Source organism: Fragaria vesca, linkage group LG3 (genome assembly GCF_000184155.1).
Source record: "Fragaria vesca subsp. vesca linkage group LG3, FraVesHawaii_1.0, whole genome shotgun sequence".
Classification (NCBI taxonomy): Eukaryota; Viridiplantae; Streptophyta; class Magnoliopsida; order Rosales; family Rosaceae; genus Fragaria; species Fragaria vesca.
Window position 1 is genome coordinate 17,266,000 of NC_020493.1, and position 22,761 is coordinate 17,288,760.

A 22,761-nucleotide genomic window follows, 5' to 3' on the forward strand; every position below is an offset into this window, starting at 1 on the left:
CTTATACATGATTTTTGGTTTTATTCTAAGTTAAAATACATTATATTTTGAATTGAAATTTATTTAGTTTTTGTGGTTTGAAATCGACATCTGTTCAGTCCTTGTGGTTTTATTTTAATCTGAATGGTCCTTAAAGTCACGATTTTTCATCCAAATAGTCTTTCTTTTAATTTTTTCCGTTAAAGATATTGTAATTTTTAACGGCCATGTCAGCAATTTAACTAAGAAAATTGACAGAATAGTCATTTGGATAAAAAATCGTGACTTTAAGAACCATTCAGATTAAAATAAAACTACAAAGACTGAACATATGTTAACTTCAAACCACAAGAACTATACAATATTCTACCCTTATATATTTCTGAAGGAAAAAACATATGTGTACAGTCATATATATATTTTTAAAATAAAATAAATTATATCTATATACTTGAATGCAAAAGTGACGGTTGAGATGTGACAAAAAGGGTGCACTGCAGGCTAGGAGTGCAGGGTACTGTCAAAATTTATTGGGTCTCTATCAACCTCTGTATTGAACGTGCTGGCTGAAGATGGAAGACTTCAAACGAAACAAAAAGAAATGAAATTTCCAGGCCATTACCAAATTGACTTGATTTCTCAGTGGTTCTGGAAGTGCATTGAATGCAACATCAATGCCCCATAAAAACAAAGGTCCACTGTTTTGTCTCCCAAAGCATTTGAAAGAAGACCAAACAATCCCATCACATTCACAACTTCAAATGTGTGTTTGTGGCTGCCACCACTCACTCAACCCTTGATCTAAACAACTGAAAGATCAGACCTTGAAACCCCATGTTTTGAAGATCGCTCAAGCAGGGATCTTTCCCCTTGTTTTGTCTGGTGAGTAATTCATGAAACCCCATTTTCATTCGGTACTTTATGCTGTTTCTTTTGCTGCAGAAATGACTTGCATTGTGAAATTTTGTGTGTGATGTTTTGGTTGTTTTTTTAGAAGCTCAAATATATACGAAGTCATTCTCTTTATCTCATTATCTTACCATATTGCCTTGTTTAGTTTCTTTGAAGAGTTTGGACTGATCTTGAATCTTGGGTCTTGTTCTTTTCCCTTTCAGGGTTGCAATGTTAGCTTCAGGAGAACCGCTTTCTGGTTAGTCAGAGTTAACTCTTATAATTACAAAATCTGATTTAACGTTTACTTGATGTCCAGATTGATTTCTCTGAGGCTATAAAAATGGGCCTCGGAATATTATTTTCGTTCATATTTAGCTTTAATTAATCTTTATTTCTTCGATTTAATTTATGTTCTAGCTTCGTTGATTTTGATTTCATGTTGTTACATAGGGAAATTGTATCAATGTGTACTGGAACTAGAAGATAATGTTGAGAAGTTGGTCTCGGAGCTGGACAGAGATCTGTTAAAATCTAAGGAAGAGAATAAAGATCTTAGGAAAGAGCTTGAGCAGAGTGAAGCTCGAAACACAGAGCTTGTGAATGAACTTGAGCAGAATGAAAACCAAAAAGAACTGCTCAACCAAGAGCTTAAGAAGAGTGAAGCACAAAATAAAGAGCTTAGTAATGTGGTCTTACAACAACGTTCAACCTTGTCAAGCTATGAAGATCAATTGAACCATCTTAAAAGTGATCTTGCTCAGAGTAAAGCTCATACTGAGGATCTAAAGAGAGAACTTGATCAGGTACTTGACTTGGGTTGCATTTTGTTTGATATTATTGTTTGATGTTTAAGAATTGAGATTCATGTCAAATGCAGTTGATCTAAGTTAATTGCTTCCTACAGGTTGCCTCTGACGCCACTACTCTTGTGCACCAACATGAGTCAAGGATAGAAACTATGACCAAAGAGCATGATAGCTTGATTAGAGAGCACAACCAAGCTTTGAAGGAGCGAGACTTGGCCTTGGTGAAGTTGAACACCATTGGAGCAGAGCTAAAGGAGGCGCAAGAAGACTTGGAATCAGGCAAGAAGGTGTTGGAGACTGAGAGGATATCACTGGTTGAAAAGCTTAACAAGGCAAAGGAATTGTGGGATGCTGAGAAGATAGCACTAACTGAGAGGCTTACTAAGGCGAAGGAGGTTTGGGATGCTGAGAGGAAAGGACTGGCTGAGATGCATACTAAGGAAAAGGAGATGTGGGAATCTGAGAGGTTAGGGCAGGCAGAAACACATACTAAGGCAAAGAAGGTGTTGGAATCTGAGAGGTTAGCGCTGGCAGAAACACATACTAAGGCAAAGCAGGTGTGGGATGCTGAGAAGGTAAAACTACTTGAGAGGCGTACTAAGGTGAAGGAGGTTTGGGAAGCTGAGAGTAAAGCACTGGCTGAGAGGCTTACTAAGGTTGAGGTGTGGAAGGCTGATCAAATAGCAGAGTACCCTGTGACTTCAAGGAAAAGCGTCAGTAATATACACTCGACCAGCAACAAAGAGCGAGGAGAAGAATGGCAACCCAAAGGTACTTGCAAATTTCAACAACTTTCTCAGGCATTGGTCATGGATATTCTCTCAAGGCTCTCAGTCAAGTCCCTCTTCAACTGCAGGTGCGTTTGCAAAGCATGGCATGCGTTAATCTCTGACTCTCGTTTTGCTCATCTCCACCATTCAAGATCACCCATTGGGATCTTGATCCATACATATCCCCCTGAAGGGCCTTCAAGGGAACTTGATTTCACCCAGATAGACAAATGTCCTAGTTCTGACTTTTCTGAATATTGGCTTGAGAAATTAAAGTTCTCTCCAGATAATAGCCTACCCATTTCTAAATTTAGGTTGTGGAATTCATGCAATGGTGTGCTTTGTTTGTCTGGACCTGAAAGAGATGGCTGCTGCTATGTGTGCAACCCCATTTGGGTGAGTTTATCACCATTCCATATGGTGGACATTGCCATGGTTTTGTTGGACTTGGTTTCAGCATTAAGATCAATCAGTGCAAGTTATTGCGAATGTCTCATCCTGTGATCACACCGCGATTTTGTAATGAGGATTCTTCGAGCTCATGTGACATCTACCGTCGGGCTGAGGTATACACTATGGGGACAGGAGTTTGGAGAAGCATTGGAATTGTTCCCAAGTGCGGGAGTATTCTCAAGGCACCATTTGATGCTATTTTGCATGGAGCTCTTCATTGGGTTTCGTTTTGGGGTAAGAGCAGTAAGTTTATACATTCTTTCGACTTTGAAAGAGAAGAGTTTCAACGAATACCCCCTCCTGGCAACTTTGGACTGATAGAGAAGCAGTATACAGATAGTTTGAAGTTGGGAGTGTTAGGAGATTGTCTCATTTTATCTGTGTTTTCTGATGATTCTAGCAGATTTGACATGTGGGTTATGAAGGATTATGGTATCCAAGAGTCTTGGACTAGAAGTCTTGTTATTGAAAACTTCTTTCCAAAGGAACTTAGCTTTGTTTGTTGTGAACCTATTATTCTTTTGAGTAATGGGGAAATCCTGATGTTCAACGATGATGATCCTTGGGTTATAGTTTGTTATAATAAAGAAGAAAAGAGTTTCAGGGAAGCTAGAATAACTTCGACTACATTGCCATTGATTCAACTTGGTTACTGTCCATCCTTTGTTTCGCTCCATGATGTTTCAAAGGGAGAGGTGGTGAAAAGGTACTATAACTCTACTTCAAAGATCATATAAATCCAGTTACAATTCTCTGCTACAACTTTATATTTAAGCTTTACTCTGGACTCTGGAGGTTGATGTTCTCTAGGAAAATGTGATCTGGTATTGCATGTTTTAATCAGGCATCCTTAATACTGTACATATAAGTAATTATGGAATACAGTCGCCGGCTCATTAGACTTGAAGATGTGGTGAATCAGAATTTTAGCTGGGATTTAATTTTTGATTAGAGATGAGTTCTCTTGTCCGAGGTTTAGCCAGAAAAATCATGTGGGCAACAGTTTTCGTTGACCAGTGAGTTCAATTTGTTGCTTTTTAGTACAACTTATCTGTGTGTATGAGTCTTGCTGAACTGAACAGCATTACAGAACCTTGGAGTTAATAACAAACTATGTTATTAATGCTATAAAATATTCAAAACAGTTGGGGAATTTTAAAGATTTCAAGAATAAAATAAATCGTCAGTGAAGTTGGATGTTTCAGAAACGTAGTGTGTTATCATATATTCAAGCTTTTATATAGCTGTTCTGACAAATTGCTTATACCTTGCTAAGTCCTTTGGTATTTGGCTATTAACATTGTAGTGAAACCTGCAGGGTTATCATTCTGCTAGACTTTATGCTTGTTGAAGCTGTCGGTTAAATGTGAATTTTGATAAGTCCGCTGAAACATTGGTCTATGGCAGCTTATATGGCTTGCTTTTCCATATGATATGCAGGGTAAGAGATCTCAAGACAAGCTGCTTGGGGTAGGGAGTAGTGGTTTTGCTTGTTCTGGCTGCCTTCTTTCTAATAGGCCTTTTGGTTATCTTGTTCTCCTGCCAAAATTAAAGAGCCTGTTATCTTGTTCTCGTTTTCAGTTTTCTGCATTGATCTGATGGCGGTCTCTTCTTGATCAATATCTTTCCGTTTCATCAGGAGACTGCATCTGCCGCCTTATGTAGTAGACACTTCGGTTATGATTCAGAATTAATGGTATCCCGATTTGTAAACTATGTGCTTTGATGTTTCCTATATAACTTCTGCAAAGGCTGTTGTAATTCCAAGGAAGCTTTCCTGCTGTTCGTTGGCGAACTCAGATTATTTTCTTTTCTTTTATCTGCTTCGACAGATGAAATGCAACTGATGACTTGTTTTCTTATTGTTCATGTACATAAACTGAAAAGCATTTGACGTTGTTTTGTTGTTAGTCACAATTTTATACTATTTGATTGCTTGTGTCAGTCAATCTACTTTCTTTTTTTTCCAAGTAATAGGGGAATGCCTATGGCTATTGCAGAGACTCCCACAGGTTTCAGAAACCTCATGTCCTCATTGTGTGCTCGCATGTCATGAGGGCCAGAAATCGCGAACAAACTCTTTGGGTGCACATATGCACCTCTGGCAGTTGCATATCTCTAATCCTAACTAATGCTGATGATCCATAATTGCTGATATGGTGCTTGTGATTTTGTATTTTCACTGGTAGCTAGGGGTTAATTGAATTTTGCGGCCTGCAATTTTTGTTCAGTGTCAGTCGATTATGCTTTATGCATTAAGATGTAATCAGCAAGGATCATCCTTGAACAAACAACTAGTTTCAGCCTAGGGTACTTTTTCGAATGCTGCAATTGCTCTTCTTAATTTTAGTTGATTGAAAATGACATATTTGTAATTCTGTTAGTTCAATAGAGCACTTGGGTCGAATAATTTGGGTGTGAACAAGAACCCAGTTTCAATGTCTGCAGGCTATTGTTCTAAATTGGGGAGACACTGTAAGCTTAATGTGGAGGATACTATTGGTGTGGGAGGGCTTTCATCTTCTGTGTGTTTGTTTGCTCCCAAATATTATAGACTTATAGAAAATGGCCAAATGTTTACATTTTCATCGTACAAATGTAAAATGTTGAAACAGACCAATCGATTGTCCATTCCGATTCAGCATTTATAAATCTTGCAATCCGTTCATGGATAAGGAAACTGCATCAGTGAACTTGATGTTGTTACCAGTGGCCAATGAGTAACACAAGTTCATTGCAAATTAAGTAAATGAAGAATTTCCAATCTGTTCTTCTGAAACAGATCAGTGGAAAATTGCAGTAAGTTTAAGCATACATAGATGAATCCTTTCAATAACTAAATCCACATCTCATAACACTTGTACAGATTCAGTTTTTAATTCAGCGAAAATTTCAAGTTACTAAAGCCTAAAGGTTGAAGCTTCATTGCACCTTTGTACAGTAAAAGAGTAAAACCTCAATAACTGCCCCATATTTCTCAACAGTCATTGCAACCAAACACTGCTGAGTTGAAATAAAAGAAGAAGCATCCAGAAAGACGAAACTTGAAGATGTTAATCCAGATGGCACGTGCGAATTTCGTGCTACTCTGGTCTCTGTAGCTTCCTGCTGTCATTAACAATGGTCCCACAACATCAAATCATCAAATGAAATGGAAAGGAGAGGACCACTCCAAATTAGATTCTCCTGGCATCACCACAGTGTCATTCTCCAAATATTGAAGAGCAGACAAAACCAAGACAAGCACAAAGTTCAGACCTTGAAAGTGGAAACTACCCATCTTTTGATTTACAAAAACGCTCAAGGTAAGGCTACTTTGCCCTTGTTTTTCCTGGTAAGCTATCTGAGAAATGCCACTTCTTTCTAGTTTTGCAGATTAATATGTTTTTTGTGCTAAAAGGTCACCTGTATGGTGGATTTTTGTGTTTGGTTTGCCAATTATACGTTTATAACTCAGAAAATAGGAAAATGAACAACTGGGTTTCTGGATCTGTCTTTTAAAGGCTCAGAACAGTAAAAAGTTTCAGTCTTTATCCTTGTATCTATACTGTGTGGTAGCTTAATTCCTTGTGTAGTTGCTTTTAAGAGGTTGGACTGATTTTTAGTTTTGTAGGTTTTCATTGTCCTCCCTGAAGGTTCCAATGGTTCCAGGAGAACATCATTTTGGTGAGTTTGAGATTTGTTTTAATTAAAGCTCAAGATTTCTAACTCTGCTTCAATTGGACGCCCTAATTTGTTACCTTTTGAGCTTGAAAAGGAGGCCAAGTTTACCAATCGAATTTCTGCTTGCATTTTACTTGTAGTACATTTCTCAAGCAGCTAGCTTTATTCAACTTCCTTTTGTTCTGTTTTATTTACAAAACTTCATGGCTTTTACTAGGGAAATTTCATGAAGTTTTATTGGACCTACGTAGCCAGGTTGAGAATTTGCTCAATGAGCAGCAAAAAGCGCTGTTAAAATCTCATGAACAAAAGAAAGATTTAAGAAAACAGCTTGAGAAAAGTGAAGCTCGAAACAAAGATCTTGAGAAAGAACTTGAGGAGAGTGAGGCTCAAAACAAAGAGCTTAACAATATAATCTTAGACCAGCATACAGCCTTGGCAAGCTATGAAAATCAAATCAAGAATCTAAAGAAAGAACTGGATCAGGTACTAATTGAGGTAGTTTTGCATTTTATTTGGTACTATTGGTTGCTGTCTGGATGCATCTGAGCTTGTGTTGATTCCTGCCTACAGGTTGGCTCTCAGGAGTTGAGGGGTGAAACTACGACCAATGAGTGTGATGGCTTGATTAGCAAGTACAACCAAGCATTGAAGCAGCGAGACTTAGCATTAGCAAACTTGAATACCATTGGAGCAGAGCTAAAGGAGATGCAAAAAAACTTGGAATTAGGAAAGAAGGTCTGGCATGCTGAGAGGATAGCTTTGGCTGAGAGGCTTACTAAAGCGAAAGAGGGTTGGGAAGCTGAGAAGATAGAACTGACTACAATTTTGACAAAAGAGCACCAGGACTCCACTTGGAAATACAACCAAGCTTTGAAGGAGCGAGACACAGCCTTGAATGATCAGAAAAATCTGCGAATACAGCTGAAAGAGGTTCAAAAAGACTTATACAAGTCCTGGGATGAGTTGGAATCAGGGAAGAAGGAGCTTTACACAGCTATGAACGAGCTGAGAATCTTGGAAGCAGAGCTAAATGAGGTTCGAGAGGACTTGTTCAAGTCCCGGGCTAAGTGGGAACTCGGCAAGAAGGTGCAGGAGGCTGAGAAGATCGAACTGACTAAGAGGCTTAACAAGTTCGGAACAGAGATAAAACAGATCAGAGAGGAGTTGTCTGACTTGGCCAAGATCCAGGAGAAGCACATTCAACAAAATGAGAACGCATATTGCGCAGGGTATCTGACTGGGTGGTTCAGGGAGCCTCATGAATATATTTCCCTGAGAAGCCATGAGGCAAAGGAAGTTACTGTCCAGGTTCATAAACCTCTGGAGGCCACATCTTCACTTTCTCATTCTCTTGCCTTAGTTAGACGTTTCGGAAGTGCTGGTCCATAGTCCATAGATGCGGATTACACCTGTCATCTGATATATATGATTTGGTTTGAGTGTTGGGACTTGGGGATTTAGAGCTTAACCTAACTAGTTCAATAGACTGAGCAGAGTTTTATCAAGTTGGGTCTTGTTAATGAAGCTTTTCAACAAAAATGTTGGTCTCCCAAATAATCTGCATTTATAAGCAAGCTAATACATATATGAAGTTTCATCCCAGTGAAGTTGATGTATAATACCAGTGCTTTTTCTACAATTTATGCAGGCACATTTATACGCTCCATTGAGTCCATTCTGTCAACCATATATGATTTCTTTTGACATTAAGAATTCAAAAGCACAATTGACTCAATCCTAGCAACTATACAAGAGAGAAGTACTCAGTCTCCTAGTTTCAACAAAAAGGAATTGTCAAAGACATCCATAATTCCATATACATGAGTCATATGACAGTTCCTTTTATAATTAACATCTAGGAATTCATGAGTAAAATTTCCTACATTTAACAGAAATTCTGGAAGAAAAAGATGGAAACGAGGGTCACTTTAAAACCACATTGCAAAGTAAAGGAAGAATTTTTAATCTACTCTTGTCATACCAGATAAGTAAGGGTAAGTAATGCAGTTCAGGCATATATAAAGAAGCCATTTAAGCACTATAGTAAATAGAAAAATTAATGCAGTATAATCTGGTCAGTGTATTACACTATTAGTAAATAGAAAAATTAGGTGTATGGTTGCAAAGAATTGAGGTGAACATACAGTGCTATCCACAAAAACTTCATAGCTTTATTATTTTTCTGACATCCATTGCAACCACATTTCATTATTCAACAGTAAAGAACCATACAGAAAACCTTGAAACGAATATGTGAACCATCATGTCATCCTCATAAGGCAGAGATATCAATTCTTGAGTACCTTTTACAGTGATGAATCTGATCTTTTGGTGATCTGGTCCACGGGACACACGTGCAGCCTGCTAATTGGCTATCATCAATTACATATGCAGGTCTAATAGTATAAACATAAGATTAACAGATTCAAGCATTTATTCAAATTCTGGACATGATACCGCTATAGTAAATTCTGCTGAGCTTTTAAAAACGCGGAAAAATCAGCCAAAACAAAGAAGCCAAAAACACACCAGTAAGAAATAAAGAAGCAAGCAGAATACTGTAAAACCAGCAATTAATGGCAGTATTGAAAACCTGCAAGGGAAGAACCAAAGAGGATACGTACTCATCACATTTCACATTCAGCACATAAGTTGGTTCAATGACTTCAATCAATTCATTTCACTTTCTTAAGGTGGGTTGAGTTAGACCAAAAGACATGTTTCAAGATTTTCATCTTCAAGTTTACCAAAAAAAAAAAAAAACAATCTTCAAGTTTCTGAGTTGTCTAAACTTGCTCGCTTGCTGAGGAAATGCATTGAACAAAGATACATGGCTAGACTCCTGAGAAGCAGCTGGGCACTGTGGTGTGTTTTTGTTACGCCACGGCTTTTGTGGACCGGTGTGAGTACAGTATTGAAGTTGTTATGAAAGAGGGCAATGATTGACTAACAAGTACAAAGAAAGCTTTGCAGGAGTGAGACTTGCAGAAGTTCAACAATTTTGATGCAGAGTTAACAGAAGCCAGGAGGGAAAAGAAGGTATCCCAAGTGCTGGGATGACTTGGAGCAGAACATGAAGAAGCATATGAAGAACGCTAATTGTGCAGGGTTCCTGGACGGGTGATGGAAGACTTCAAGGAGCCTCATGCCTATGTTGTCATAGCATCTCCTGAGGCCAACAAGGCCACTTTTCCAGATTGTAAATTTGTACTGAATTTGCTGGGGAGAGGCACAGTGTACCTCTAGAGGCGAGGCTACACTGCAACAATCTCATCTTTGTACCTGTATCAGACATTCTGGAAGTGGTGGATTCTCTGCTGATCCATAGGTGTGACATGCTGCTTGTATAAGTGTAGGATTGGGTCATTACTCACTAGGGTTTGATCAGGTTTTAGCGTTTTGGGATTTAGGGCCGCCCAACACTAGGGGTTTTCATTCGGTTAGTGTAATATTTTGCCTACTCAAGCAGCTATTTTCAGCTTCAAACTTGCAGGCTTTATACCTTTTCAAACAGAAAAACATCAACAGAATCAGCAAATTAACTATCAATCATACATGGCTGAATGCCTGAATCTATCTAAGCATACCAGCCGCAAGGCGAAGAAGATGTCATACAAACTCTTACAATCCAATGTCTCAAACGAAAATTAAATCAGTGAACTTGATATATATACTCCTACCGGTATTTTTGACAACAACCAGGAATCACAGATCATAACACTAAGTTAAGCATTACTTGATCATATATATACGCAAACAAACACAAATCCACTCCATTCATCAGCACTTAGTGGTCTTCAGTCCTAGCAACTCTTATAATAATGAACTCAATCTCCTAGTTTCAACAAAAAACAAAACATCAAGGACTCAGAAATCAGAGGAACTCATGCATTTAATAAATTATTAAATCAAATCATAGCTACGACTGATTATGGTGAACAAACCTCTTCCTCTTCCTCTATCCATGATATCTCTCCCTCCATCATCTTCAGAAACAAGTCAAGTTTCAGAAACTGAAAGAACACAACTTTAATTAACTTTAATTAGAAGGTCTCAGCCAACCACATTGCGGACAGAAAATTACCAAAATGAGAGAACCAAACATACCGAGGATTATTGCTAAATTTGAAATTGAGGGGACTTCATAAGCAAACAAGTGGGACAAGTGCAATTCTTTGATCTCCAAAATACCCAATTTCAAGCTACATTTCTCTATAATATGACAAATGTAAAAATGATAACAAATACCCTTTGTACACACCGTTGACAGAATACCAGAATTCATTGCTTAGAAGTTCCAACTGTGAATTCGGTATCTCTTGATCCTCTAACAATACGGTAAACTCAGTTTCAGCTGCTGCACTTCCAACTGGACTTTCCAAAGTTCTAACAACTGGAAAATATATATCATAACTGCAAAAAGTCGATCATAACTGCATTATCCATGTTCATCCAGATATCTAACCTGGTGTGAAAAGCTCTCCTCGTGTATCCATTTGATCAAATAAACAGCTCTCCTCGTGTCACACCCGGACACTGGCTGTTGACTATGCAGTAACATATGTTGACCAGCTGTTAGTTACAGATTCTAGAAGCTACAAATGAGAGCATGTCACGTGGGTTTTGTTATAGCCAATTCCAGCTATTGCTTTCAGTTAGTTTGTTACCTTATCTCTTTGTATAAATAGCTGGAGACTTTCCTTACTTTGTAGAGAAAATCTTACGTGCGATACGTGTTTTTATTTTTTTTTCGTCAGCTCTTCTTCTTCCTTCCTCTCTCTTCTCCGGCGAAACCGATCCTCTCCGGCGAAGATTTTTCACAACTCCTCTTCTTCTTCTTCCTTCCTCTCTCTTGGTGGAGGCGTGATTTGCACAGGTTGGTGGAGGCGCGGCTCGACGGCGGCGGTAGGGGTTCCAGGTTTCAGGCGGCGGCTGGGCAGAGGGACCTGCTATGTTTTGATCGGAGGGGATCCGGTTTCGCCGAAGAAGAGAGAGGAAGGAAGAAGAAGAGCTGACCGAAAAAAAAAAAAATACGTGTCGCACACCGGTCGCACACCGGTCGCACAAGACACGTGGCACGGCTGTCGCACGTAAGATTTTCTCTACTTCGTAACCAAGCTTTTGTGAATAGAAGAATTCTTCATTCTGATATTCCTCTTAGTTCGTTTCTCTCTCAAAACTAACTCATTTCCTTCAAACCCTAGCTCAAATCTGATGCCATGGCTATCATGGTATCAGAGCAGCCAAAGATCCAAGACCTGTAATACATGCTTCCGCACTCGTCTCTGATCGTCTTCTTTGTTTGTGTGTTCAGATCTAGCTCTCGCTGTGCTGCGTTTTGATTTTGAGGCTTGAATCTTCATCGAAGCTGGGTTAGAGCTTTCTCGACGAGATCTGAGCTTTGTTTTGCAAACATCAGTGGCATTGTTGATAGAAAGTTATCAAATGGCTTCTCAAAGTACTCCTGCTACCACTACTACCATTCCAAGCCTTTCTCATTCCGATGTTCACTCCTTGTTGAGCATCATTACAATGCGTCTTGGAGAAAGAAATTTCATTAAATGGAGTCTTCAGGTCCAATCTACTCTTGCTGGAAATGGATTATTTGGATTTTTTGATGGCTCAGAGGTAGCTCCTCCTAGATATGCTCTCACTTCTGAAGGCGGAATCACAAATGAAGAGACTGCAGCTTATAAAGCTTGGAAACAAACATATATGACTCTTCTTAGCCTTTTCATGGCTACCTTGGATGAGGACATTGTAGATGTTATCATTGGCTGCAAGACATCTAAACAAGCTTGGATAGCCCTTCAAGAATGTTTCTCAGCTGTGTCAAGAGTGAGCATTATGCAGCTCAAAACTGAATTGCAAACACTTCGCAAGGGAAGTGAAACAATTGAAAAATATCTGCAGTGTGTGAAAAATGCTAAGGATCAACTGCTATCTGTGAGAGTGTCCATTTCTGATGAGGACATTGTCATTGTGATTTTAAATGGATTACCTGATGAATACTCTACTGTGAGGACTGTAATTGAAGGTAGAGAAACTCTTATTTCTATGAGAGACTTGAGGTCCCAATTACTTTCTGCAGAGCGAAGAATCGAAGGCAGTTTTTCTCTTTTGTCCAACATGTCTACTATGATGGCTAGAGGTAATTAATAATGGATCAAGAGATGCAAACAGACATGGTACTGGCAGAGGTTGGGATACAACTGAAGGAAAAACTAAAGATAGCAATTTTACTGGCAGTGGTGTTGAGTGTTCAGTTTGTGGGAAAAGAGGCCATACAGTGGATACTTGTTTTCGAGTTCACAAGTGCCAAATTTGTGGGAAACATGGTCATCTTACAAGTACTTGTTATCAGAACCCTGATTATAAGTCTCAACAAACTTCTCAGTCAAAATATAGGACTCAGAGCAATGGTCCATCTCCTGAATGTCAGATTTGTTCCAAGAAGGGTCATACTGCTGCAAATTGCTTCTATAGAACTGATGTTCCTGATGGACATCCATCTTTGTCTATTCCGACATGTCAGATTTGTGGACTCAAGGGACATGTTGCTTTGAATTGTTCTCATAGAACAAACTTTACATATCAAGGATCTGATCCTCCTTCATCTCTTACTGCTCTTGCTGCTCAGTCAACTGCAAATGTCAAGGGTGTCTTTCAACAGACTCAAGGAGGAGGATATCTGGTGTCTAATGGATCATCTAGCTCTAGTTTTCCTAGTGGATTTCATCCTAGCAGTGGGGCTTCTTCTTCTAATAATATGTCTGCTTCATCTAATGGTCAATCTAATAGTGAAGTCTGGATTGGGGACACTGGTGCTACACATCACATGACTTCAGAGCTAAGAAATCTCACCATTGCTCAACCATATGCTTCTGACAACAAAATAACCATTGGTAATGGTACAAGTTTAAGTGTAGCACACACTGGTTCTAGTTACATTAAACCTGCTGATCATATCTTACAGTTAAACCAAGTTCTTCATGTTCCAGACTTAGCAGTTAACTTGTTATCTTTCACCAAGTTATGTAGAGATAATGATTGTTTTATAACTCTTGACGAAGCTAATATTGCTGTGCAAGACAAGGCATCCAAAACAGTACTTTACCAAGGAAAAGTAGTGAGGGAGGATTGTTTCTATTCAAGTCTATACCAACATCTTCCATTTCTCAATCTCATCCACCTGCTTTTGTCAGTTCAGCTTCTCCATTCTCATTATGGCATCAAAGACTAGGTCATCCTTCTCACCCTATCATGTCCCAAATGTCATCTAGGTCACAAATAAAAATTCCTAGTTCTATTTCTAGTTCAGTATGCTCTTTTTGTTTAGAAGGCAAGATGCATAGACTCCCATTTTCAGATTCTGAAATAAAAACATATGTACCCTTTACTAGGATTCATTCTGATGTATGGGGCAGCTCCATGTCTTTCCATAGAAGGACATAAGTACTATGTTATTTTTATCGATGATTGTACAAAGTTTGTGTGGATTTTTCCACTTATCAATAAATCTAATGTTTTTGCCAAATTTGTTCATTTTTGTGCCTTTGTTGAAAATCAATTCAATTCAATTCAACAATCAAGTTGTTTCAAACAGATGGAGGTGGTGAATTCAATAGTAAAGCCTTTCATAATTTTCTATCTTCAAAAGGTATTTTGCATCAAATTTCTTGTCCCTATACTCAGCAAAATGGTGTTGCTGAGAGAAAGAATAGACATATAGTAGAGACAGCTATCACTTTAATGTCTACAACAGGCATTCCTAAACACTTTTGGTTTCACAGTGTTGCTCATTCATGTTATCTAATTAATAGAATGCCTAGCAAATCTTTGAACATGTCTTCTCCATATGAGCTCTTGTTTAATAACCTTCAGATATTACTCAGCTGAAAATTTTTGGCTCTTCATGCTATCCCTATCTCAGACCATATGCTCATGACAAGTTGGACCCTAGGACAACACAATATGTCTTCTTGGGCTATGCATTAGGTTACAAGGGAGTATTCTGCTATAGTATTTCTCATAATAAACTTTGGATGTCAAGACATGTGATTCATGATGAACACATTTTTCCATTCCATAACTCCAAGTTTTCATTGTCACCCCCCATTGATCCTGTTACTTTCTTTCCACCTTCTTCCTCTGTCACTACTCTTCCTTCTTCCCGGATGCTTGTCCCAGCTATGTCAGTTATTAATGCATGTTCTACCTTGCATGGTGCACCATCAAGAGTCGACATGCCTTCTCTTGGATCCACTAACAACTCAGATTCAGATATTGGTGTTAATGATGTGCATATTTCAGTTGAGAATGCAGTTGAAGATTCAAATCATATTGAGAATGCAGCTACTGTTAACATTACTGAGGATGTTTTAGATGGTGCAAATTGCTCTAATGGTGGTGGCATATCAGTTGAGACTGCAGCTGAAGGTATAGTCACAAATATTGTTGAGAATGCAATTCAAGGTATAGTCACAAATGACATTTCTGCTCTGAATGAAAGTGAACTGAATGCTTTGCAATTTGGAGGAAACTTGGAACAAAATCTTCCTCAAGAGCTTGAATTTATTGTTCATCAAAATTACAATGATCATTCTATGATGACTTGAGCAAAGAATGGTATTGTTAAAAAGAAGAGCTTTGAGGATTTTTATTGTTATTCTGCAGTTGCTCAGCAAAAATTGTATACTGAATATCCTTTCTTCAGTGGATTTACTGCTGTATCTGATATAAGTGATGTAATTGAACCAAAGTCTTTCAGGGCAGCTACTGGCAAGGTGGAGTGGGATCATGCAATGCTAGAAGAAATTGAGGCATTACAAAAACAAGGAACTTGGACTCTTGTTCCTTGTCCACTAAACATGAATATTGTGGGGAGCAAGTGGATTTTCAAAGTAAAGAAAAATCCTGATGGCAGCATTTCAAGATATAAAGCAAGGTTAGTTGCTCAAGGTTTTAGTCAGTCTAAGGGTATCGATTATGATGAAACACTATCAGGGTTCTTTTAGCTCTTGCTGCTATGAATAATTGGGAGTTACGACAGCTGGATGTCAAGAATGCATTCTTACATGGGGATCTGAAGGAGGAAGTTTACATGTCTCAGGTTTCATTGGTTCAGAGTATCCTAATCATGTATGTTTACTTCGAAAGTCACTCTATGGCTTGAAACAAGCTCCAAGAGCTTGGAATGAGAAATTCACCAGCTTTCTTCCAAGTTTGGGTTTTACTTTCTCACGCTCAGATCCTAGTTTGTTTATTAGACATACAGATGCAGGAATGGTTGCTTTGTTATTATATGTGGATGATATAGTTATAATCGGATCAGATGTAGTAGGTATTCATGAAGTCATCTCTGAGTTAAGCATGGTATTTGATATGAAAGATCTTGGTTCTTTGTCATATTTTCTTGGTCTGAAAGTTACAAAGGTTCAGAAAGGAATATTACTCAGTCAAACTAAGTATGCAAAAGATTTACTTGTTAAAGCTGGAATGGAATCTATTAACACTTGCAGCTCTCCTTGTCTTCCACATTCTCAGATGACAGCTGATCAAGGTACACCACTTACAAACCCTGCTATGTACCGAAGTATTGTAGGAGCATTACAATACTTAACATTCACTTGTCTTGATACAGCATATGCAGTAAATACAGTGTGTCAATTCATGACTAGTCCCACAGATGTTCATTATGCTGCTGTTAAAAGGATTTTGAGGTATCTAAAGGGTACAATTTCTAAGGGCATATTTTATAGTTCTGTTGGTGCTTTACATAATGCTGTGACTGTGAAGGCCTTTTGTGATGCTGATTGGGTTGGAGAAGTGATACAAAAACGCTCTACTACTGGGTTCGTAGTCTATCTTGGCTTGTGTCCAGTGTCTTGACAATCTAAGAAACAAGGTACTGTTTTAAGGAGCTTTACAGAATCTGAGTATAGAAGTCTTGCAAATACTGCAGCAGAGATTAGTTGGATCAGACATCTTCTTTGTGATTTGAAGATTCAAATTCCATGTGCACCTTTGCTTAAATGTGACAACTTGTTTGCTTTGGCATTAGCTTGTAATCCTGTCTTCCACTCTAAGATCAAGCACTTGGACAATGATTTTCATTTTGTCCGTGAAAGAGTTCAGCATAATGATCTTCGACTTGAGTATGTATGCACTACAGAACAGACTGCAGATATTCTGACAAAGGGTACTTCTCCTATTTTTAAAACTCACTGTGTCAATCTCAGGCTAGCATCCCTAACTGAGCTTGAGGGAGGATGTTGACTATGCAGTAAAATATGTTGACCAGCTGTTAGTTATCTTTAACAGATTCTAGAAGCTACAAATGAGAGCATGTCACGTGGGTTTTGTTATAGCCAATTCCAGCTATTGCTTTCAGTTAGTTTGTTACCTTATCTCTTTGTATAAATAGCTGGAGACTTCCCTTACTTTGTAACCAAGCTTTTGTGAATAGAAGAATTCTTCATTATGATATTACTCTCAGTTCGTTTCTCTCTCAAACTAACTCATTTCCTTCAAACCCTAGCTCAAATCTAATGCCATGGCTATCACTGGGTAGTGACCATGAATAATCGAAAAAAATTCCACAAATTCCATAAACAAATTCCAGATGTTGAAATTTCAAAGCAATTATGCTCAACCAAATTTTCTCTTCAAATTTGTCATTTAATTTCCTTTTTTCCCCAGTTAGGCCCAATACCTCTTAAATTAAGGCCATGGAGAACACCCGAACAAGAGGACAACCTCGCATTAAGGCCAACGAGGACAACCCGAACTAAGCGGATTCCCGGTTGGGCAAGTCTTTCACCGTAAAGAGGCACAATCATACTTAATTATTTTCCGGGCCTAACCAGATTTAAGTTTCATCACATTTGTAAAATCTGTTTTAATTATAAATAGAATTAAAATACAGGTATTACACCTCTTTGCTAGGACAACCAAAGGCACACAAATTTTGCATACCGAGACTAAGCCAATATTGCCGTACCAAAAACTGAAAAGATATTATTTTAGCAAAAAACCATGATTTGTTGAAGAAATAAACATAAAATAAAATTGCAGAAGGCGTTATGCATCCATCTTGTCCGGCCAATGGCAGATTTAAATCATCTTGTCCTTCTCAAAATTTCATGAAGATCTTGATTGGTCTGGTCGCTGGTAGACCTGTAAATGGACCGGATCTTGATCAGGACACGCTCCGGATCCGTGGTTTTTAAACGGGTTTGGATCGAAAATTAGACCCGTTGATCCATTAAGGACCTGGATCCGTTAACCTGTTTATTAAATGGATCAGATATGGATCGAGGTTGATCAGATCCGTTAAGGACCCGGATCCGTTTTAAAATAATTAAATAATATTTTTATAAATATAATATTATTGATAAATATTCAATAATATAATAATTATTTGGATAACCTAAACGTCTAAATTGCATCTAAAGTATGATCATTTGATGAAGTTGAAGATTACTTATGCGTATATTTTTTTTATGCTCTTTGCTAATAAATACATTGGAGGTCTAGTATTTTGAATGTATTAGTTTATTGTTAAGAAGTATTTTGGCCATGTAATTCAATTTTTAATGTAAACCTTTATTTTGTTATAATATTTCATTAGTGTTTTATGAAAATTTATGATAAAATTAAAAAATTATTATTTAAAATTTGAAAATATTTATTATTATAAACGGATCGGATTAACGGGTCGGGTATCCGTTAACCCGTTGGATCCGGATTTAGATCTAGCTATCAAAGATCCGACGGGTAACGGGTCGGATCCGGATCCAAAATTTCTATTATGGATCCGGATCCGGATTTAGGTCGATCCGCTCCAGATCTGGTCCATTTACAGGTCTATATCTAGTGTTGCTTTCGCCGACCTTGCATGGCCCCATACCCAAGTTTGAAAGCAACACTAAATAACGCTGATTGTAATTAAATCATATCTATTCTTGGTAGTTATGGAGGAGAAAACGTTCTAACGGTCTCTAGGCACAAATTAGTCTCTGCGAGAAAGCATTATTAGGCAAAAATGAGTATATATAGGCCTCTATAGAGATTTTCTCAGGTAAGGATGTCCTTATTTATTTTTATGATGTGGATTTCTATTTTAGACTCACTTTTCAATCGAATTTTCACATCTCCACCGTCTAATCTTTATGTATTAACATGTAAATCATCGCTGCAAATTTTCAGTCAATTTAATAATCGGTAAGACACTCAAACTCGATTAAACCAATGGACGAGCTGAATTTTGTCAAACTTGAACCGTTCATGTTTATAACAGAAAAATGCAATTTTGATGGCCTTAATGATTATCAAGTTAGCTGAAAATTTGCAGAGATGATCTACACATTAGTATCTAAAGACTAGACTGTGGAGATGTGAAATTCGATTGAAAAATTGGTCTAAATTGAAAATCCTCACCAACCATAAGAATAAATAAGGACATCTTTAGCAGCATAGAAGGACTGGGCCTCTATATATTTATTTATTTATATTTAGATTTACACACACTCACATGTTTATTAAGTTCAGCAGCCTATGGCTACACTGGCTCTGCCCCTGCCGAGGGATACTCCTGTAGACTAGATCAGGAGCCAAAATGCTGTGGACACACACCCTGGTGGCTACATCTGTATGCTATTTGTAAAGTCAATGTAATCACATTTGTATTTTGATTAGGTTGATCCATTTGGGGATTAGAGCTACCATTTTAGGGAGTGTGATTTTGGTTCAACAAGCATTTCTATCCTACAACAGATGAACATTGAAAAAACATCTCGGCATACACAAACAATTCTCCTAAGCGTTCAACCCACAACGTGGGTTATATTATCCAATTCCAAGAGAGTGAACTTCAGAATACAATACCAGTGCACTTGACTACTAACTTAGGACACAATTCATAACACAACATTGAAATATTACCTGCTTGACCACATATTTATGCATAGAATGTAATCCACTCTCTGTTCTCAGCATTTAGTGGTCTTCAGGCCTAGCAACTCTCATCATAAGGTACTCAATCTCCTAGTTTCAAGTAAAACAAAGCATGAAGAACTCATAATGTACTATTGAATATTGATTCAACCAAAAACATGCACCTAGTTACAACTGATTGAAAACAAACCTCTAATTCTTCTATCAAGCGTGATATATCAGCATGAGCCTTCTCTCGTTCCAAACAAGACCTCTCAACCTGAAGAAGAAAAGTTCGCTCATGTGAAACACTAATTACGAGGCACAATAACTAAGAATTGGAACTTCAGACTGAGGTGATCACTTTAGTTTTACACTGATCAAGCTACCATCTCACTCATTCAAAACCATAAACTACTTGGGACAAGTGATTCTGGCTCCTCTTAAGGAAAGTTTTGATAAAGCCCAAGTTCAAATTCTGATCTCATTAGTCATTACTGCAGAAACTTATAATGCAGAAGTTCAAATTCTTTGATCTCTATAGTCTCCAAACAGAGCCCAAGTTCATAAATTGTAATTTTTGACCAGAAACTAATTCAAATGGAACAATAAGATTAGATGATACCGTTTGAGTTACACGCAACTCATGCTCTTTCCTTATTTCGCTCGTGGTCTCGCTCGTATCTTGTTCCATTTCCAATTGAAGTTTCCGAATTTCTAATACCACGAGTTAGAGATGAAGTAAATAAATAGCTACCACAGGAATAAAAAATTCAAGGCACTAATTAGTAATTACAGCGTACCACTGAAGTCCAACCAAACAAAGAAAAGAAAGAGAAAAGATCAAGAGCTTACCTTCTAAATGAACCAGGATTCTCTCCTTATGTTTGCCCAATGTTACAGCAAAACCTTCGCGGAGCTGACCATATCTTCTTTGCAGCTCCATCAGATTCATTTTCTTTTCTCTGGTCCTCTTGGATGCAAAAGTTGAATTCAGAAAAGAGTGTGTGTGCGGTGTACCAACTATTGACTATATTGATAGATACTAACAAACAGAGATGGAAGAGCGATGAAAAATGGAAGGAAAAATAGACATTTTGTTATCCAATTCAAGGTTAAGATCTGACAATAAGCCGGAAATGGTGTGTAACGCACAACGGTCACAAAAGCGAGGCCAGCTGTGAATGTGACAAGTGTCAACATTCAAACTAAAAATCATAGGTAATGAAACATTGCATTTTGAGAGAATCTTTCCTCTACAAAATCGATAACCCTGACTTTATGGTTTGGTTTGGTTGGTTCAATGGGATGTATTACTAATCGGTTCCCCATATCTCCACTGAAATTGAACTGGTACACGATGATTTCATCTGCTTCCTCCCTAGTTGCATCTTTGCGTGCAGCACCAACTCCCTGGATCAGCTGATGGTTGTAGCAGCATAGCAATTTTGAAACATTCCCGCAGCTAAAAGCATTGCTGGAAAACCTTTGATCACTTGGAACAAGTGTGGGAGGTAGATGTGTCAAAAAAACCAACTGCATTGGACCCCAATTTCTTCTCACATAGAAACATGGAAGACTGGATGAAGTATCCGGGCAATAGTTACTGGGATGGCCTAGGATGAACTGACAGCTGCTTGTGAGCTTGAAGTTTCAAATATAGCAGATCATCCCCAAACTTGGAAACCAATTTAATTCTGTGCGTTTTCAGCATAAGGAAATTGAGCCGTCTATTAATTGACCCAAGTCTAGCTTAGCAACTAATGTCTACTTCTCAAGGCAACATCCACCTCATGCACAACACTAGACCTAGGGATGCAATGGTGATGTAGTAAAGTATCTAACAAGTTACACAGCACAGGAAATGAAAATTCTAAGCTTAAAATTGGGTCCAGCCTCAAAATGATATTTTGTTTTCAAATGATTCATTATACTAAGCACTTAAATACATCCAGGCTTGTCCAAGAACTTTCTTTTCCATTTCTTGAATAAACTTTTCTGCTTCATCTAAGAGTCAAGACTTTGAGTGAAGCATTTCGTCGAACACGTTCAAGACATCCTCACGATTAGTGACTACTTTGGGTTTTCAGGGCCGGGTCTCTCACTGGGTTTCTCTAGATATGATTTTGGGTTTGAGGGTCGAGAATGAAACAAAGCAACAGGAGTAGTAGTAGAAGTAGCAGCAGAGTGAGAAATGGCATACCTCTTGTGCTGCTGATGCTGCAATAAGAATGAGAAGATGTGGTTCTGCGCATCATCTTCAACAACATCAAAGAATCGGAGAGACTCGATTCAAGAAGAGTTGGGAAGAACAACAGTACGCGAACCTTAAACTGATTTCTGCTAAAACAAAAAAGGCCCGATGGCAACCAAATCGGGATAATTAAAAGTTGGCAAACTTGACATTGTTAAAGAGTATAGACTGTATAGCAATATTGTTGTTGTTTTTATGAAACGGAAATTCCTTCTTTTTTTTTTTTTTTTTTTTTTTTTTAACTAATGGGTGCCTGATAGAAGACAGAATGCCGTGGATACATGTTTTTCGTTGCTATTTAAAGCAAGTTAAGAATTTAAGATGCTAGTACCATTCATTACCCTGGCCTAAACCCTAAACGGAAACTCCATTAAAGAAAGACAAAAGCCACAAAGTACAATGCAAAAATTAGAAAGAATAAGAACAAACTGAGAGAGTAAACTATAGAGAAAGGAAAATAAAAGGTTTAACATTTCAATACATGAGCTCTAGTGAGCAACCATACACAAGCGAATTGGTGCTCTGATGAGGGTTCATTCTTAATAGCTTACGTTGGCGCATGCAAAAGCATTACACAAGTCTTCACCAATATGACCCTCTTGTTCCTGAAACATGTGTGTTGTGTAATTCTGAAGTGGAAACTGCTGATCGCTTGTTAATGCATTGCAGCTTCACCCAGCAAGTTTGGAACTGATCTCATGTTAATGTCCCTAACTCCTAGAGTTCAACATCCTTAGCCCTTGGTTGAATAGTCTCATGAACAATAACCCTTCCACCATTGCTAAAGTCCTTAATATATGCTACTATCAATAGCAAGCCAGAAACAATACCATCTTCAAAAATACCACCTCTTCAGCATCACAATTATCCCATAAAGCAGCCTACCACTTTCATCAGTATAATTTAGCCAACCTGCCACCTACCCAACATAAATCCCCGTTGTCTCCTATCATCGAATGGAACCCTCCTCCTTCAAATACCAGCAAGCTCAACTTTGATGGTT

General features: G+C 38.1%; 2 protein-coding genes across 2 annotated transcripts; both read left to right on the forward strand.

Annotated features, from left to right (window-relative positions):
- The first annotated feature begins 1,101 nt into the window (after positions 1 to 1,101).
- Positions 1,102 to 3,639, forward strand: LOC101308070. Its single transcript, XM_004295853.1, has 4 exons — positions 1,102 to 1,129; positions 1,324 to 1,676; positions 1,778 to 2,535; positions 2,907 to 3,639. Exons 1-4 carry the CDS (start codon positions 1,102 to 1,104, stop codon positions 3,637 to 3,639), a joined length of 1,872 nt encoding a protein of 623 aa, XP_004295901.1.
- A 2,459-nt stretch (positions 3,640 to 6,098) lies between these two features.
- Positions 6,099 to 8,233, forward strand: LOC101301275. Its single transcript, XM_004294473.1, has 4 exons — positions 6,099 to 6,207; positions 6,516 to 6,568; positions 6,783 to 7,051; positions 7,139 to 8,233. The coding sequence occupies exons 2-4, from the start codon at positions 6,544 to 6,546 to the stop codon at positions 7,955 to 7,957; spliced, it is 1,113 nt and encodes a 370-aa protein (XP_004294521.1). The 5' UTR covers positions 6,099 to 6,207; positions 6,516 to 6,543; the 3' UTR covers positions 7,958 to 8,233.
- Positions 8,234 to 22,761: the final 14,528 nt, after the last annotated feature.

Bases quoted from the DNA above. Each gene is read 5' to 3' on its own strand.
- LOC101308070 (XM_004295853.1), top strand. From the start codon at position 1,102: ATGTTAGCTTCAGGAGAACCGCTTTCTG. The intron at 1,130-1,323 runs GTTAGTCAGAGT...GTTGTTACATAG, and splicing joins TTCAGGAGAACCGCTTTCTG to GGAAATTGTATCAATGTGTA. The intron at 2,536-2,906 runs GTGCGTTTGCAA...ACTTGGTTTCAG, and splicing joins AAGTCCCTCTTCAACTGCAG to CATTAAGATCAATCAGTGCA.
- LOC101301275 (XM_004294473.1), top strand. From the start codon at position 6,544: ATGGTTCCAGGAGAACATCATTTTG. The intron at 6,569-6,782 runs GTGAGTTTGAGA...GGCTTTTACTAG, and splicing joins TCCAGGAGAACATCATTTTG to GGAAATTTCATGAAGTTTTA. The intron at 7,052-7,138 runs GTACTAATTGAG...TCCTGCCTACAG, and splicing joins TAAAGAAAGAACTGGATCAG to GTTGGCTCTCAGGAGTTGAG.